A 17,398-nucleotide genomic window follows, 5' to 3' on the forward strand; every position below is an offset into this window, starting at 1 on the left:
TGTTCCTTTTGGGTTAGCATCCCACAATCTTAACAGTGTGTATACAGTTCTGCTTGGAGTGAGTGAGTGAGTATGGTTTTACGCCGCTTTTAGCAATATTCCAGCAATATCATGGTGGGGGATACCAGAAATGGTCTTCACACACTGTACCCATGTCGGGAATCGAACCCAGGTCTTCGGCGTGACGAGCAAACACTTTAACCACTAGGCTACCCGACCACCCCTTCTGCTTGGAGGATCTTGTTTCGATGGAAGAATGTTGGACACGTAATCGGACGTGTATCAAGGTATCTGTTGGGTATCAAGTAATCGGACGTGTATCAAGGTATCTGTAGGGTATCAAGTAATCGGACGCCTATCAAGGTATCTGTAGGGTATCAAGTAATCGGACGCCTATCAAGGTATCTGTAGGGTATCAAGTAATCGGACGTGTATCACGGTATCTGTAGGGTATCAAGTAATCGGACGCCTATCAAGGTATCTGTAGGGTATCAAGTAATCGGACGCCTATCAAGGTATCTGTAGGGTATCAAGTAATCGGACGTGTATCACGGTATCTGTAGGGTATCAAGTAATCGGACGCCTATCAAGGTATCTGTAGGGTATCAAGTAATCGGACGTGTATCACGGTATCTGTAGGGTATCAAGTAATCGGACGTGTATCACGGTATCTGTAGGGTATCCAGTTATCAGACGTGTATCAAGGAATCTGTAGGGTATCCAATAATCAGACGCCTATCAAGGTATCTGTTGGGTATCCAGTTGTTGGACATGTATCAAGGTATTGTAGGGTATCCAGTAATCGGACATGTATCAAGGTATTGTAGGGCATCCAGGTATCGGCACTGTAACAAGGTATCTGTTGGGTATCCAGTTATCGGCTGTTTATCAAGGTATCTGTAGGGTATCCAGTAGTCGGACGTGTATCAAGGTATTGTAGGGTATCCAGTAATCGGACGTGTTTCAAGGTATTGTAGGGTATCTAATAATCAGACTTGTTTCAAGGTATTGTAGGGTATCCAGTAATTGGATGTGTATCAAGGTATTGTAGGGTATCCAGTAATTGGATGTGTATCAAGGTATTGTAGGGTATCCAGTAATCGGACGTGTATCAAGGTATCTGTAGGGTATCCAGTAATCAGACGTGTATCAAGGTATTGTAGGGTATTGTGAGGTTGTTCCCGGTACTGGACAGCTTCGCCCGAACGCAACGGTCCCCAACAGTAGTGTGTGGCTGCATGTGGAATCATAGACTATGACGCGTGATCAAATTTTGATTGTAACCAGTCTCGTTATTGTCCTTGTCAAGTAAACGTCTTGTGTTCGTACCTCTGTGTTGTATATTATGTGGGCCCAAAGACCTTACAGTATCCAATAATCGGACGTGTATCACGGTATCTGTAGGGTATCCAATAATCGGACGTGTATCACGGTATCTGTAGGGTATCCAATAATCGGACGTGTATCACGGTATCTGTAGGGTATCCAATAATCGGACGTGCATCACGGTATCTGTAGGGTATCCAATAATCGGACGTGTATCACGGTATCTGTAGGGTGTCCAGTTATCGGACGTGTATAACGGTATCTGTAGGGTATCCAATAATCGGACGTGCATCACGGTATCTGTAGGGTATCCAATAATCGGACGTGTATCACGGTATCTGTAGGGTATCCAATAATCGGACGTGCATCACGGTATCTGTAGGGTATCCAATAATCGGACGTGTATCACGGTATCTGTAGGGTGTCCAGTTATCGGACGTGCATCAAGGTATATGTAGGGTGTCCAGTTATCGGACGCCTATCAAGGTATCTGTAGGGTATCCAGTTATTGGCAGGGTATCAAGGTATCTGTAGGGAATCCAGTTATTGGCAGGGTATCAAGGTATCTGTAGGGTATCCAGTTATCGGCAGGGTATCAAGGTATCTGTAGGGTATCCAGTTATTGGCAGGGTATCAAGGTATCTGTAGGGTATCCAGTTATTGGCAGGGTATCAAGGTATCTGTAGGGTATCCAGTTATTGGCAGGGTATCAAGGTATCTGTAGGGTATCCAGTTATTGGCAGGGTATCCAGTTCTTAGGGTGTGAATAAGACATATATTGAGACGGCACATTGTCTCACTTGAAAAATTCATGGAATTCAAGTTAATTATATTTGTTCTTGAAAAAAGGTTGATTCAAAAAGGTGACAAACAATTTGAACTTTCTTTGTGTTTAATTCTGATGGCACAAACAGAAATAAGAATATACAACAGCATGTCCTCCACCTGTGATCCCTATCTTTAGGCACAGCAATATTCCATCAGCAATCACTATGTTCATAAACTCTGCAATAACAATATTCCATCAGCAATCACTATGTTCATAAACTCAGCAACAGCAATATTCCATCAGCAATCACTATGTTCATAAACTCAGCAACAGCAATATTCCATCAGCAATCACTATGTTCATAAACTCAGCAACAGCAATATTCCATCAGCAATCACTATGTTCATAAACTCAGCAACAGCAATATTCCATCAGCAATCACTATGTTATGTTCATAAACTCAGCAACAGAAATATTCCATCAGCAATCACTATGTTCACAAACTCAGCAACAGCAATATTCTCCTACAGCAATCACTATGTTCATAAACTCAGCAACAGCAATATTCTCCTACAGCAATCACTGTGTTCATAAACTCAGCAACAGCAATATTCTCCTACAGCAATCACTATGTTCATCAACTCAGCAACAGCAGTATTCTCCTACAGCAATCACTATGTTCATAAACTCAGCAACAGCAATATTCTCCTACAGCAATCACTATGTTCATCAACTCAGCAACAGCAATATTCTCCTACAGCAATCACTATGTTCATAAACTCAGCAACAGCAATATTCTCCTACAGCAATCACTATGTTCATAAACTCAGCAACAGCAATATTCTCCTACAGCAATCACCTCAGATACAGCAGACACCATAAAGACAAAACTCTCACAGACAGGAATGTTTCTGTGGATATCACAGGGCCCATGTCTTACAAGCACTGACAATGAGTTCAAGACAATAACGTTGTTTAGAAGGAGATGCTGCATGAACAGAATCTCTCGATGACGATGAGGAAATAATGGATCATGTCATAAGTGAAACTCGATCCGTGCTGGTCTCGAATTTCACACCAATCTCATTAAAAGCAGATCTTAGTTCTCCCTACCGCTAAACAGAGATCTGAGGACATCCTATTACGGGTCACGTCAGACCGACCTTTGCGCGAACTTTGACGGACCAATGAAATGACCAATCAGAAGGAAGCTTTCTCGTGCTTTACGGCACTAATTTCAAATTGGCGACTATGCTTCGCAACATATTTTGACAAATTCTCGATTACAAACCTAAACAAAAGAACATTCTCGAATGGCTACTAGATGGTCTTGATTGTATGGATTCAGTCGTTAAGCCCGTAACTATCGTTTGGAATACCCCGTGTTAAAGTTTTCGAAATTGCATGATTAGAAATCTCATTCCGACTGTCACTTTCATAATCTGGTAAGCGATGCTCTGATTGGTCGGATGAAAGGTCGTTCTGACGTGACCCCTATTGGGATGTCTTCAGATCTTTGTTTAGCGGTAGCGGGAACCAAAGTCTGATTTTAATGAGATTGGTTTCACACACACAACTACACCAGCCTGACCCATGTTGTATCCTTACTGCCACTCATCCTGAAGCCCTTGTGATCCCCGTGGTTCAGGCCCTGTGTTATCTAAGGTCAAAGCTCTCATATGTTGACTGTTGGTGTGAGAAGCTTGGGGATCTAAGGTTCAGTGACTCCTATCCCCAAAATATAAGCGCAAAAATATTCCAAACACTGGTACAAAAGTTCTGTACAAATATTTGATCAAAATACTGTACACCAGCTGATGAAGCAATCCCGTCCACCATCAACAGGCTGGCCTCATCTTGAGTGAGTGAGTGAGTGAGTTGGGTTTAACGCTGCTTTTAACAGAATTCCAGTTATGTCATGGCCTGTCAGCTAAAGGTGGGAGGAAAGTCTGCTGTCTGCTGTGATGCAGAGCTTAGACTTTTACCACTTCAGTGAAACCCACGAGCACGGGTATGGTGCTGACAAACCTAGAAACATAATCGGGGTGAACCGAGATTCGAACCCACAATCATAGCTTTCGAGGGACGCAACTCTGCACAGCAGATCGCAGCGCTTTAAACAACTGGACCATCCATGCCCTCGGCATCATCTTGGAGTTCATCTTCATCACTTTACAAGGACATTTCTTCAGGATAAGTTATTAATTCATGTTCAAAGTCAATTTTGACCCCCTCAATCTCACAAAGCTAACATTTTTTGGTGAAATAAATAGTCCGAAAATCACTTTCAATGGTTTGCCATCTTGTCAGGTTGAGAAAAAGGTGTCAACATTATGATGATCAGATGACGATGGTTCATGTTGCAGATGGGGTTCTCCTGTCGACAACGACTGCGTATGCCTGGATGTAGCTCCTGCAGAAGGGGCAGCTTCGGTCCAGGTCTGTGATGATCTTGTTCACACAATCTATACACACGTTGGTGTGGGAGCAGGGAGACAACTCTATGTTGCCTTCATTTTCGAAACAAACAGCACACTCATTGTTGGCGTCTTGGTCCCCCCCACCTCGGGTGTCAGACAAGTTCGCTCTTTTCCCATACCGGCTGTCACCATCACCTGGGTCATCTGGGTGGCGACGACGGCGACATGTCGCCCGAGCTCGGCCAGTCTGGTTGTTACCTGCAGAAAAGAAAAATATGATGATGGTCTGTAAACCAGTGGACCACTCTGGGATATGGTGGTCTGTAAACCACTGGACCACTCTGGGATATGGTGGCCTGTAAACCACTGGACCACTCTGGGATATGGTGGCCTGTAAACCACTGGACCACTCTGGGATAAGGTGGCCTGTAAACCAGTGGACCACTCCGGGGCATGTTGGGGAGAGTCCCAGAATTTTAATCACAGGTTCGACTTTGAAAACAATGTATATTAAATTTGTATATTCAAGTCACTTACATAAATATCAGTTACAATTACTCTCACCATTACAGTGAGTGAGTGAGTGAGTGAGTGAGTGAGTGAGTGAGTGAGTGAGTGAGTGAGAGAGTATGCTTTCAGCAATATTCAAGCAATATCACAGCAGGGAACACCAGAAATGGGCTTCACACATTGTATGTGGGGAATTGAACTTGGGTCTTTGGCATGATGAGCGAACGCTTTAACCACTACGCTACCCCACCATCCCTCTCATCGCTAAAATCACTGTAACACTGGAAGCGATTGTAACACTGAGAGTGATTGTAATGGTGAAAGTGATTTTAACACTTCGAGTGATTGTATTGGTGAGGTGAGGTGAAATTGGGTTTAACGTCGCTTCCAATATTATTGCGCTTATATAGCGACGTGCATGCACGTGTATGTGTGTGTGTGGCTGCTTGTACTAGTACAAACTAATGCCGATTTATAGTGCTAGCCCACTGAAATACCATGCCACAGTTTAGCATGAATATCCCACTCAGACACAGTATACTGACTCAGAGCCAACAAGTCCTTGTTTTAGCCCCTTAATGCTGAGTGCCAGACAGGGTAGCAACAAGTACCATCTTTTAACATATTTTGGTATGACGTGGCTTGGGATTGAAACCTGGACCATCCGCTCTCCGGACGGACGCTCTACCACAAGACCATGGAGGCAGTCTGATTGTAATGGTGAGAGTTACAATCACTGTCACAGTTACAGTAACACTCACTGTTACAATCACTCATAGTGTTACAATCCCTGTCACTGGCATGGTTACTTTCACAGTAATTGTTACAATCACTCTCACAACCTCACACCTGAGTGATATCCTGAGTCTGGCTGTGCGTGCCACTCGCCCCTCGTCTCAGCAAACCCGTCTCCTATCGCGCCACACTGCTGCAAACTGCGACGGATGAAGTAGATGGCAGCTGCCAAGGTCACCACCAGGGGGACAGCAGTCACCAGCGTTCCCAGCATCCTTCAGTGTACACCAGGTGCTCACTACTTTACTTCAACACAGTAAACACCTGCAAACACAGAGTAAACATCTGCAAACACAGAGTAAACACTTGCAGACACACAGTAAACACTTGCAGACACACAGTAAACACTTGCAGACACACAGTAAACACTTGCAGACACACAGTAAACACTTGCAGACACACAGTAAACACTTGCAAACACACAGTAAACACCTGCAAACACAGAGTAAACACCTGCAAACATACATCATGCTTCTTGTATATATCTACTTGTACAGCAAACACATGACGTAGTATACATCATGCTTCTTGTATATATCTACTTGTACAGCAAACACAAGACGTAGTATACATCATGCTTCTTGTATATATCTACTTGTACAGCAAACACATGACGTAGTATACATCATGCTTGATATATTGGGAGTACATATTTTATTTATCATTGGATTATGGGTCTTCGGACATCAAACATTTTCGGAGGGCCCTGTTTATCACAATTACTCGGGCCAAAATGTGGGGTGTAGTGTCACACAGACATTGTAAATACTCAGATGATGACTTGTTTTCAAGATAAAGTTGTCTTTCATAGGCTAGTAGGATGTTTTACAGTTATTCATGTAATTAGCGAGAAAAACAGCTTTTTTTTCTTAAGCTTCCGAATGCCCATAATAGGGATTCTGACCGATGAGTTCCTGTGCTGAGTAGTCTACAAACAGACCATATCATATTCAGGCAACAATGCAGTTTACTGGGCGTAGGCCGAGCTCTACCATCTTGCTTAATTACCGCGCTATAGCTTGACCGCTGTCTCACTATACTGTTACCATGGCTCACGCTCCAGTGACACTCGCTTCACGATCTAACACCTATTTTCGGTCTTAGGAAAACTTACATGTCTTTACGATTTAACACCCCTTTTCGGTCTTAGGGAAACTTACACATCTTATCATCCAACACCCCTTTTCGGTCCTTAGGGTTAGCTTGCATAGGGCAAGGGTAGGCCATCAATTCTTAACTTTTCAAGCGTTAATCCGGTTAATCCGATTGGTCCATCATGTTGACATAAACAGTGGTGGGTGTGGTTTCAAGAAAAGATGAATGGGAGGGCGGACCGTGACGTCACACGCATGCGCAAGCCATTGTTTACTTAATTGGGCATGTGTGTTAATGGGGTGCTAATGACCCGTTAAGCGAGCACTGATTACATGTGATAGCGGTCGTGGTCCAGTGGTAGAGCGTTGGCCAATTCACACACTAACTAGCCAAGCCGGTGAGTCTGCGAAGCTCGTTCTAGCCCCTACAGTGCTAATTGGATCTGAAAAAGTGTGATAAAGTGCACTACTCCCCATATTCATGTGGATCAAGGCCTAGATCTATCTCCAGTTCACAGCCAGAACATGTTTTGTTTATTTATCTTTACATTCATTTATTCTATAAAGTGTATACATATGGGTTATGGCTAAAACAGCACCTCAGCAAAACGGCACCTGGCGAAAATGTCACCTCGCCTCAAGCGAAAACGGCTACTATTGCCTGGGGAAAACGGCACCCAATTTTTTTTTACCTTGGTAAAAATAAATGAAATTAAACTTACATGGTCGCTTGCAAACACCAATAATTGTGAAATGTTAAAACAAGTTTACATTGGAAATTAGCCTCCACTCCAACTATATTCCTACTTAGGCTATACGCAACTCAACTTATTGTGAAAACATAACATGCCTTGAAGTAAAATAAATGAAATTAAAATCACATCATCTCTTACAAACACCAATAATAGAGAAATGTTAAAACAAATTTACATAAGAAATTAGCCCCCTACTCCAATTTACTCGCCGACTCTGATTGGGAGGCGCAAGTAACTTCTTGTGAAAACATTAATATTATATGCTTTGAAGTAAAATAAATGAAATTAAACTTACATCGTCTCTTACAAACACCAATAACTGTGAAAAGATCAAACAAGTTTACATTAGAAATTAGCCCCCTGAGTCAGCTACTATCACAATACTCGGTGGTACATGGGCCGATATTGTAAACTGTGATGAAGATGAAAACTGTGAAGAACTGTATATATGTGAATGTATGTAGTTATCTGTGAACAACTGGAAAACAGGAAATAACATGTAAATACATCTAATATTATGTAACGAAAAGCATAAATCAGATATACTACAACATAAATCGTTCTTATCGTTATTCAAAACAGAGGTGCCGTTTTCGCCCGTCACATAGTAGCCGTTTTCGCCAGAGAAATCGGTGACGTTTTAGCCTGCACCCCCCATACATATTACACGAAACACAGACAGACATGATTACCATTTCAGACAACGTAATAGACACAGTCTCCGTCTCCCACTATCTCCAGAGCCACTTCTGTTGACTTGCTGTGTTGTGACTTTCAGGGATCAGCTAGTACCGAGTTCTTGTGTCGTTACTGAAGAACATTCAACGATGCAGTCTTAATAGAACTTATCACCCCTAAGAATTATTTTTGAATTATGAGTTTAGGTACAGAGTTACTCTTTTTTGCATGATAATATCAATTCAGAATAAATTTGATTAGCAGTTGGGCGATTGAATATTACAACAACTTAAGCTCCCCCGAGCGTAGATTACAAGCTCCTTACCAGCGCGTGACACCTTCCTCATCCAAGCTCCTCACAGCGATAGCCCGTTCGCGGAGCTCTACCGAGAGTGTAACGAAGGTGTCACGCGCTGGGAAGGAGCTTGCTTCCTCACCCTCCCCTAATATAGTTCATTGAACATGGTATCGCTGTGAGGAGCTTATGTAGATTCAAGCTCCTTCCCAGCGCGTGACACCTTCGTTACACTCTCGGTAACATCGCTGCCACCAGTGTGGGCGCGGCCATTACAAGAATCTTGAAATTTGCCCTCTAACCCCAAATGTAGTAACGTTTATACTTTTGTTTATGTCTTTGGGAATGCCATCATATTTCAATTTGAAAAGGTTTACGACTGACCATGTTTTCCAGATGAATTTACTTTGTTGTTTTGATAATCAGATTGGTTCGAGATTGCAGACTAACGGAAAACCAACCAACTTCTCCCTTACATTCTTACTATATCAATAACACGATAGTTTTAATGAAACAGAAATTCAAATTGACAAACGAAGAAAGTAATTTAGCAGCTATAAGTGTATTCGGCGTCACGACAGTCGTCACTTGTTTGTAAACATAACAGTCATTCGGTTGCGAGTTCAACTCCAAGCATGGTTGTGGCCACCTATTCACAGTGGGGAGTTTTGACTTGTGGCAGCGATAGTATAGAGAGCTCCGGGAACGTACTATCCCCTGTGAAGAGCTTGATGTAGATTCCGGCAAGGGGCACAACTCTCGGATATAAACACAAGCACGTGCTACATAATGGTATTGCAACGATAGAAAACACAGAAAGATGCCAAGCAGGAGTCTTTAATGATGGACAGCAGTATCACTTTGAATCTTGCAGGAACAAATCTCCAAGTCGGCGACGGCTCCTCCCAGATCAAATCGAAAATCACTGGAAATCGGGTAGGTTATGCTATTAGTTCTTACATTTCATAGATTTGATCGGGAATTGAAAGTCCGGCCGTGAGTAAGGATTGGGGGAGTCTGAGATATTATACTTCCAGTGTTTAACCTATTTTGTACGGGATGCGGTGAATTCGTAGACACCGCCAACTCTAAGACACAATTTTCAGGGAACTCGTTGACAAACTGGGAGTGGATTCGTTGACATATTTTGAGATAGGCCTAATGGAATTGAATGATAATACGTAATACCATGAATATTATTAATATTTTGCGTGATATTGACGTGTGTTTCATTTACCACAACAACAGTTTTTGTTGTAGAAGAAGGCATACGATTGGCTGAAAAACATATTTAAACTGGTTGAAAGGTTTTGTTGATAAGTTTCTGAGATTTTCTTTTGCGGGTTCTTTGGTGAATAAAGTGTTAGGTAAAAAACATGTAAGTGCAGCCGGGAGGTGGTGCTAACCTCTCATAACCCCCTAGTACTCGTTATATATAAAAATACATTTTCATCCATTTTCACCATCACTTCATGTTGTAGTGGCCATAAAATTTCCGTGTCCCGTGATGGGATTCGAACCACGGACCTTCTGAATCTGATCAGAAGTCGGACGCCTTGTCCACATGACCAAAGAGGTTAACACCGTCAGCAAGCTGGCCGCATGGTAGGGTACTGAGACTTATTTTGCTCAAACTTAATATGAACGTGCTCAGCCCCACGTTGGGCGCCAATGTAGCGGCCATAAAATTTCCGAGTCCTGTGATGGGAATCGAACCACGGACCTTCTGATCAGAAGTCGGACGCCTTGTCCACATGACCAAAGAGGTTAACACCATCAGCAGGCTGACAAGGTAAGGATGTCATCTGTGGGATGACTCCACGCCCTGCTACATTTTGTTCATTATATGTGGTCCTTGTCTGCAGTTGAATGTCAGCCAACTAACATCAACCTTGATACCCTTTTGCAGCCTCTGTGATTTCTCCAGCTTCACCTGGACTCCCCCCATCTATTTTTAGATATGTCCACCACTTCATGTCACTGTGAAGCATCTTGACTTCCTTAAATACCTGTCAGATACTACCTGTCTCCTGATTGGCCCTTTGGTCCACTTCTTTAAAGGGGCACTGATCTAAAGCAATTCCCCGGGACTGGTTGTTGCCTTTGTTTGTGTTTTTTTCCCCGGTGAGTACCCGGATGATATAGAAGAAATCTAGCCTAATGCACCATTCATAGACGCATTTGTCACTTTGATTGATAGAGGAAGAGCGTATGGTCACATTGATCAACAAAATTAAATGCTAAAAAAATGTAGGTGTCTTTGTGGGTAGGATCAGTAATGGTGACAAAGTTTTCATAAGTCACTTGCATGGTAATTGTGCGATTTTCATTTACACTGTTTTGACTTGCAACACAGAGTAAATATTTTCACCTGAGCATTGCTTATTTTTTACCATGTTTATGTTTTTACTGTCAAAATGTGTGAAATTTTCACTCAGGAAATTTATTAAACGCCTAAATATTTTACAAATTGACTGACAAATATGTCCATCTGTATTATTATGATAGCAATTATTTATGTTTAATATCACCAAGTGGCGGAAAATGTTAGGATTAAAAGTACATTTCTATATTGCTTGGCTTCTAATCTTAGTATAATTGATCTATTGAGATGTTTTTAAGCCCTTTTGACCGTTTTAATCATTTTTAGTCAATCTGTTAAATAAATGGACAGATTTTTCAGTCAGTTTGTGAAATGATTTAGATATTTAGACATTTTATAAATTGCCTGAGTGAATCACATTTTACACATTGACTGGCAGCTTCCTTGTTCGAGGAATGTATCCGTGAATATCCATATAAAGGATCAATATCCCACACGTCTGCAGCTGTACAAAGAAACTTATTCGATGTCATGTGTCTCTGTAACAATCAGGGATTTCAAAATATATATGTCGTTTGGGTATATTATAACCCTTGTTTGTTTCTCAACTGATCACTTAGATTGTTTCAGGTGTTTCACATAGGTGTCAAGTCTCAAGGGTCAGCTGAGAAACCCCACGGACAACTATTTTCATAAAAAAATCCTTGAGTTAGATAACAATGAGCACTCAATCAACGTATAATCGGTTAACCCTTTGAACAAAGTATGTTGTTTTTACATCGGCTCTCCACGCTTTGCTTTAGTAAACCTACACATGTAATCAATCAACCTATTTTCTGTTTTTCCTTTGATGGCTAGGAATGATCCGTTGATTTATAAAAAAGTAAATCAACTCATCATTCATCTCTTGCTGGGCTGCCATGTGCATATTGCAGAACACACATTTCACCTCACATCAAACCTGGATTGAGATTGAATAATTACCCCAGACACAAGAAATGCCAAATGGGAACCTTTGTCAGATAATCTGAGTGGTGCTACCACTAATTATACCTGTAATAAATTCATTAACTGAGAATCAAGTAAATGACAACAAATACACAAGTGTAGGGTTATACCAGAAAACATGGATGACAACAAGGGAGTAGTATTATCGATGCAATCCAAAATAAAAAAAATCCTTTCACTGCAGGGATAATTCTTTTTATTATTAAACTATAACCATCAGGGGTATTTCCAAATAAAGAAATCTGATGAGCTTCCGTCGTTCTTTTTGTTTGTTAAGGCTGAAGATATTAATTAACATGCACCTTTTGTTGAAATCTTCATAGATCTAGGGTAACCAATCAGTGTTTATAGATCACAGGTAACCAATCAGTGTTCAAAAATGTGTAAAACAAATATTGCCTCCAAGTTTATTTAGCTGTCCTTGCAGATGGTAGCCCAGTTACGTTAGCGAACAAATCGACTCAAGGCAGCTGGTGAGCCCGAGCAGCCAGTGTCAGACAGCCGAGAAGAACCTAGACATTAGGGGAGTTGGGAGTGTCCACGAATTCTCCATGGCTACAAATTAGTGAGAGAGAGAGAATATTGTTTATTAAAGTGTCACATGTTATATACACTTCGTGATAGGATATATACAAAACAGTAAAATATAACATCCGGCCAAATATGGCCTACAAGACACTATAAAACGTATTAGTTTGGTTACAAATCCACCTAGAGCCCATTGTACTATACACAAGTGTGTTTTCACTTGTGAAATAGATTGTCCTAATTGTGATGTGTTTGAAGGTGAAACGAATAAAAGGTCGACGGCAACTGAAAAGAAAGCAGAGGAAGTTTAAGGACTCAGGTGAAGGAGGCTCAGGGGACACCAGTGATGGGGAGGGCGTGGCAGGGTCCGAGTCAGCTGACACAAGGGAGGCAGTAGATACCCAGGGCCAGAAAACAGGTGATGGACGTTCAAGAAAGAGAAAACCACAGGGAGACAATATCGGAAATGTTTTGAAGAAGACGAAGAGTGGACATAGTGGGCAGATCGTTTCATCGTTGTTCAGATACAATCCAGATATACCAAAAGTTGCCAGGTATGTTGATGTCTGTCTGACACACTAAGGCTTAGAAAAATAAAAGAATTGGTTCTCAGGCAATGTTTTTTTTTAAAATTTAGTGCGAGCGGGCAGTCGTTTTTATTTTGTGGTTGTTCAAACTAGTATCTAACCAAATAATCAGTTGTGTAACCAAATAAACAAATGTGAACAATTGTTTACAATCAACCCAGGAAAGGCATCCCTGCATAAATGTATTCCTTGATGAGTAAAATACTTGCAAACAGTATTTGACTACCATTTAACTTGGAATATTTAAGGATTTAAAAAAAAAATCTAAATAAAAACTAATCATGCTGTGAACTTGATGATGCCGGGCGTGGTGTGATGTGTCCAGCCACTGGGCTGCTAGTCAAAACAGGAGGCAGTTCTTGAACATGATGATATTTATTCTTTTGGAGTAGATGGTGGGAGGGAAGCTGTAAACAAGAGTCCTCCCTCCATAAAGAGTTCATGCAGAATATGTTATAATTTAATTTAAGCCAAAAGGAAACAGATTAATTTATAGGGATATGTTGGGGAGCACATGGTTGAAGACCATGTGCTCAATTATTGTAACACAAAATGTGTGAGCTGGCAAACATTTAGATATAACAAATTAAATAATAATGCAATTAAATATATTTTACTTTAATGATAAGCTGTGATACCCTTTCTATGAATATATTTGTTTCCAAAGCAGGATGGAAAGAGATAAGAATATTGAAATGTTTCTCACCTGTAAACAAGAGTCCTCCCTCCATAAAGAGTTCATGCAGAATGCATGAGGAGGGCAGGTGAGAAAGGAAGTTTAAAGAAGTGGACCAAAGGGCCAATCAAAAGAAAGGTAGCATCTGACAGGTATTAAAAGGAAGTCAAGATGCTTCAGTCACATAAAGTGGTGGACATATCTAAAAATAGATAGGGGGAAGTCCAGGTGAAGCTGGAGAAATTACAGAGGCTGCAAAAGGGTATCAGGTTGGTGTTAGTTGGCTGACATTCAACTGCAGACAAGGACAACATATAATGAACACAGAATGAAGTGATGGTGATAATAGATGAACATGTATGTATATATGTATAGAATGAATCTAAGGGGGTTATAAGTGGGTGGTACTTATGTGGCTATAACTCATTCAGAGTTAGCACCACCACCCGGCTACACGGGCGGTGCCTGAGAACCAAGACTTTTTTTTTAGCCTTATATATAGCAGGCAGTGAAGGAAAATCTTCCGCATGTTGACATCCTCAGATGTTTCTGTTGGGGATGCTTAGGTGAAAACACACCACTGACGTTGTAAATTGTGGCAAGGAAATACTCGCTACTGGTGGTATCTTCTGACGGACCATCTGCCTCCAACCAGTTGTGTGGCCTAATGGTGAGAGTGGCTGACTACTGATCAGGAGGTTGTGGGTTTGATTCCCATCATACAGAATGAAACAAATCTTGCCTTCGAATTCAGAACTTTGGAGATTTAAAACACAAAGTCCAACCTTCATCTTACCAGGAGTGAGTGAGTGAGTTGATTAAACATCAGTTTGAACAGTACCCCGGTTATATCATGGTGTGTCAGCTTAATGTGGGAGGAAAGCCCGAAGTGATGCAGGTCTCAGACGTTAACCTCTTTGGTGAAACCCATGAGTTGACAAACCTGCAAACATAAAATCAGTTGGAACCGGGATTTGAACCCTCTGACATAAGTTTCTGGCATGCTCAAGGGGCACAACTCTGCACAGCAAATGACCACATGCCCCCCGTTACTAGGAAAACCTCACAGTAGGGATGAGGTGTTTTGGGGAAAATGTAAAACTTCATCTCGAGAGAAAGTATACTTGGGTCCAATGTCAAGTTGGTTGGTTGGTTGGTTTGTTGTTTAACGCCGCACTCAGCAATATTCCAGCTATATGACAGCGGTCTGTGAATAATCGAGTCTGGACCAGACAATCCAGTGATTGATATCATGAGCATCGATCCACGCAATTACAAGCATGGAGGTGTATAACCCTCACTCCCTTGTCATTCCGGGAGAAAGTATACTTGGGTCCAATGTCAAGTTGGTTGGTTGGTTGGTTTGTTGTTTAACGCCGCACTCAGCAATATTCCAGCTTTATGACGGCGGTCTGTGAATAATCGAGTCTAGACCAGACAATCCAGTGATTGACATCATGAGCATCGATCCACGCAATTACAAGCATGGAGGTGTATAACCCTCACTCCCTTGTCATTCCGGGAGAAAGTATACTTGGGTCCAATGTCAAGTACCAGCATGGAGGTGTATAACCCTCACTCCCTTCACGTGGAGGTGTATAACCCTCACTCCCTTCACGTGGAGGTGTATAACCCTCACTCCCTTCACATGGAGGTGTATAACCCTCACTCCCTACACATGGAGGTGTATAACCCTCACTCCCTTCACATGGAGGTGTATAACCCTCACTCCCTTCACATGGAGGTGTATAACCCTCACTCCCTTCACATGGAGGTGTATAACCCTCACTCCCTTCACGTGGAGGTGTATAACCCTCACACCCTACACATGGAGGTGTATAACCCTCACTCCCTTCACATGGAGGTGTATAACCCTCACACCCTACACATGGAGGTGTATAACCCTCACACCCTACACATGGAGGTGTATAACCCTCACTTCCTTCACATGGAGGTGTATAACCCTCACACCCTACACATGGAGGTGTATAACCCTCACACCCTACACATGGAGGTGTATCACCCTCACTCCCTTCACGTGGAGGTGTATAACCCTCACACCCTACACATGGAGGTGTATAACCCTCACACCCTACACATGGAGGTGTATAACCCTCACTTCCTTCACATGGAGGTGTATAACCCTCACACCCTACACATGGAGGTGTATAACCCTCACACCCTACACATGGAGGTGTATCACCCTCACTCCCTTCACGTGGAGGTGTATAACCCTCACACCCTACACATGGAGGTGTATAACCCTCACACCCTACACATGGAGGTGTATAACCCTCACTTCCTTCACATGGAGGTGTATAACCCTCACACCCTACACATGGAGGTGTATAACCCTCACACCCTACACATGGAGGTGTATAACCCTCACTCCCTACACATGGAGGTGTATAACCCTCACTCCCTACACATGGAGGTGTATAACTCTCACTCCCTTCACATGGAGGTGTATAACCCTCACACCCTACACATGGAGGTGTATAACCCTCACTCCCTTCACATGGAGGTGTATAACCCTCACTTCCTTCACATGGAGGTGTATAACCCTCACTCCCTTCACGTGGAGGTGTATAACCCTCACTCCCTACACATGGAGGTGTATAACCCTCACTTCCTTCACGTGGAGGTGTATAACCCTCACTCCCTTCACGTGGAGGTGTATAACCCTCACTCCCTACACATGGAGGTGTATAACCCTCACTCCCTTCACATGGAGGTGTATAACCCTCACTCCCTACACATGGAGGTGTATAACCCTCACTTCCTACACATGGAGGTGTATAACCCTCACTCCCTACACATGGAGGTGTATAACCCTCACTCCCTTCACATGGAGGTGTATAACCCTCACTCCCTACACATGGAGGTGTATAACCCTCACTCCCTACACATGGAGGTGTATAACCCTCACTCCCTACACATGGAGGTGTATAACCCTCACACCCTACACATGGAGGTGTATAACCCTCACTCCCTACACATGGAGGTGTATAACCCTCACTCCCTACACATGGAGGTGTATAACCCTCACTCCCTACACATGGAGGTGTATAACTCTCACTCCCTTCTCGGTGTTTCTGTTTCAGCTCGCAGGTCACAGAGTGTAAGGAAGCGGTGTTCTCCTCCGACTCCTTCAGTCAGCTGTCTCTCCACCCCCACATGGTGAGATTTTCATCAGGTTGTTAACCATGGTGAGATTGTCATTAGGTTGTTAACCATGGTGAGATTGTCATTAGGTTGTTAACCATTGTGAGGTTGTCATGAGATTGTTAACCATGGTGAGGTTGTCATGAGATTGTTAACCATGGTGAGGTTGTCATGAGATTGTTAACCATGGTGAGGTTGTCATGAGATTTTTAACCTCGGTGAGGTTGTAATTAGGTTGTTAACCACGGTGAGGTTGTCATTAGGTTGTTAACCATGGTGAGGTTGTCATGAGATTGTTAACAATGGTGAGATTGTCATTTGGTTGTTAACCATGGTGAGGTTGTCATTAGGTTGTTAACCATGGTGAGGTTGTCATAAGGTTGTTAACCATGGTGAGGTTGTCATAAGGTTGTTAACAATGGTGAGATTGTCATTTGGTTGTTAACCATGGTGAGGTTGTCATTAGATT

General features: G+C 42.4%; 2 protein-coding genes across 5 annotated transcripts in view; one reads left to right on the forward strand and one right to left on the reverse strand.

Moving 5' to 3' along the window:
• Positions 1-3,892: 3,892 nt before the first annotated feature.
• LOC124127788 lies at positions 3,893-13,827 on the reverse strand. Of its 3 annotated transcripts, none has more exons than XM_048388985.1 (4): positions 13,795-13,827; positions 8,362-8,479; positions 5,875-6,084; positions 3,893-4,773 (listed from the first exon to the last, which is right to left on the reverse strand). In XM_048388985.1, the coding sequence occupies exons 3-4, from the start codon at positions 6,032-6,034 to the stop codon at positions 4,451-4,453; spliced, it is 483 nt and encodes a 160-aa protein (XP_048244942.1). In that variant the 5' UTR covers positions 6,035-6,084; positions 8,362-8,479; positions 13,795-13,827; the 3' UTR covers positions 3,893-4,450. The 3 variants fall into 3 exon arrangements, with proteins under 3 accessions (XP_048244942.1, XP_046347107.1, XP_046347105.1); XM_046491151.2 differs by lacking the exon at positions 13,795-13,827 and adding an exon at positions 8,673-8,691; XM_046491149.2 differs by lacking the exon at positions 13,795-13,827 and having other exon boundaries at positions 8,362-8,657.
• LOC124127787 (probable ATP-dependent RNA helicase DDX31) overlaps positions 9,368-17,398 on the forward strand; it is a 36,023-nt gene continuing 27,992 nt past the window's right edge. The window contains exons 1-3 of one of the 2 annotated variants that reach the window (XM_048388983.1): positions 9,368-9,578; positions 12,760-13,055; positions 16,869-16,944. In XM_048388983.1, coding sequence (XP_048244940.1) covers positions 9,483-9,578; positions 12,760-13,055; positions 16,869-16,944 — 468 coding nt within the window. In that variant the 5' untranslated portion in view covers positions 9,368-9,482. Of the gene's footprint in view, positions 9,579-12,759; positions 13,056-13,865; positions 14,122-16,868; positions 16,945-17,398 lie in introns of those variants that run through there. The other variant, XM_048388984.1, reaches the window with a different exon arrangement.

Source organism: Haliotis rufescens, unplaced genomic scaffold (genome assembly GCF_023055435.1).
Source record: "Haliotis rufescens isolate VD_foot unplaced genomic scaffold, xgHalRufe1.0.p SCAF_8, whole genome shotgun sequence".
Lineage (NCBI taxonomy): Eukaryota > Metazoa > Mollusca > Gastropoda > Lepetellida > Haliotidae > Haliotis > Haliotis rufescens.

What these genes read in the sequence shown, in the direction of transcription:
- LOC124127788 (XM_048388985.1), bottom strand. Translation starts at nt 6,034, where the DNA reads ATGCTGGGAACGCTGGTGACTGCTGTCCCCCTGGTGGTGACCTTGGCA. An exon ending in AGACTCAGGATATCACTCAG is followed by an intron (nt 4,774 to 5,874) that starts GTGTGAGGTTGT and finishes TCTTTTCTGCAG; the next exon opens with GTAACAACCAGACTGGCCGA.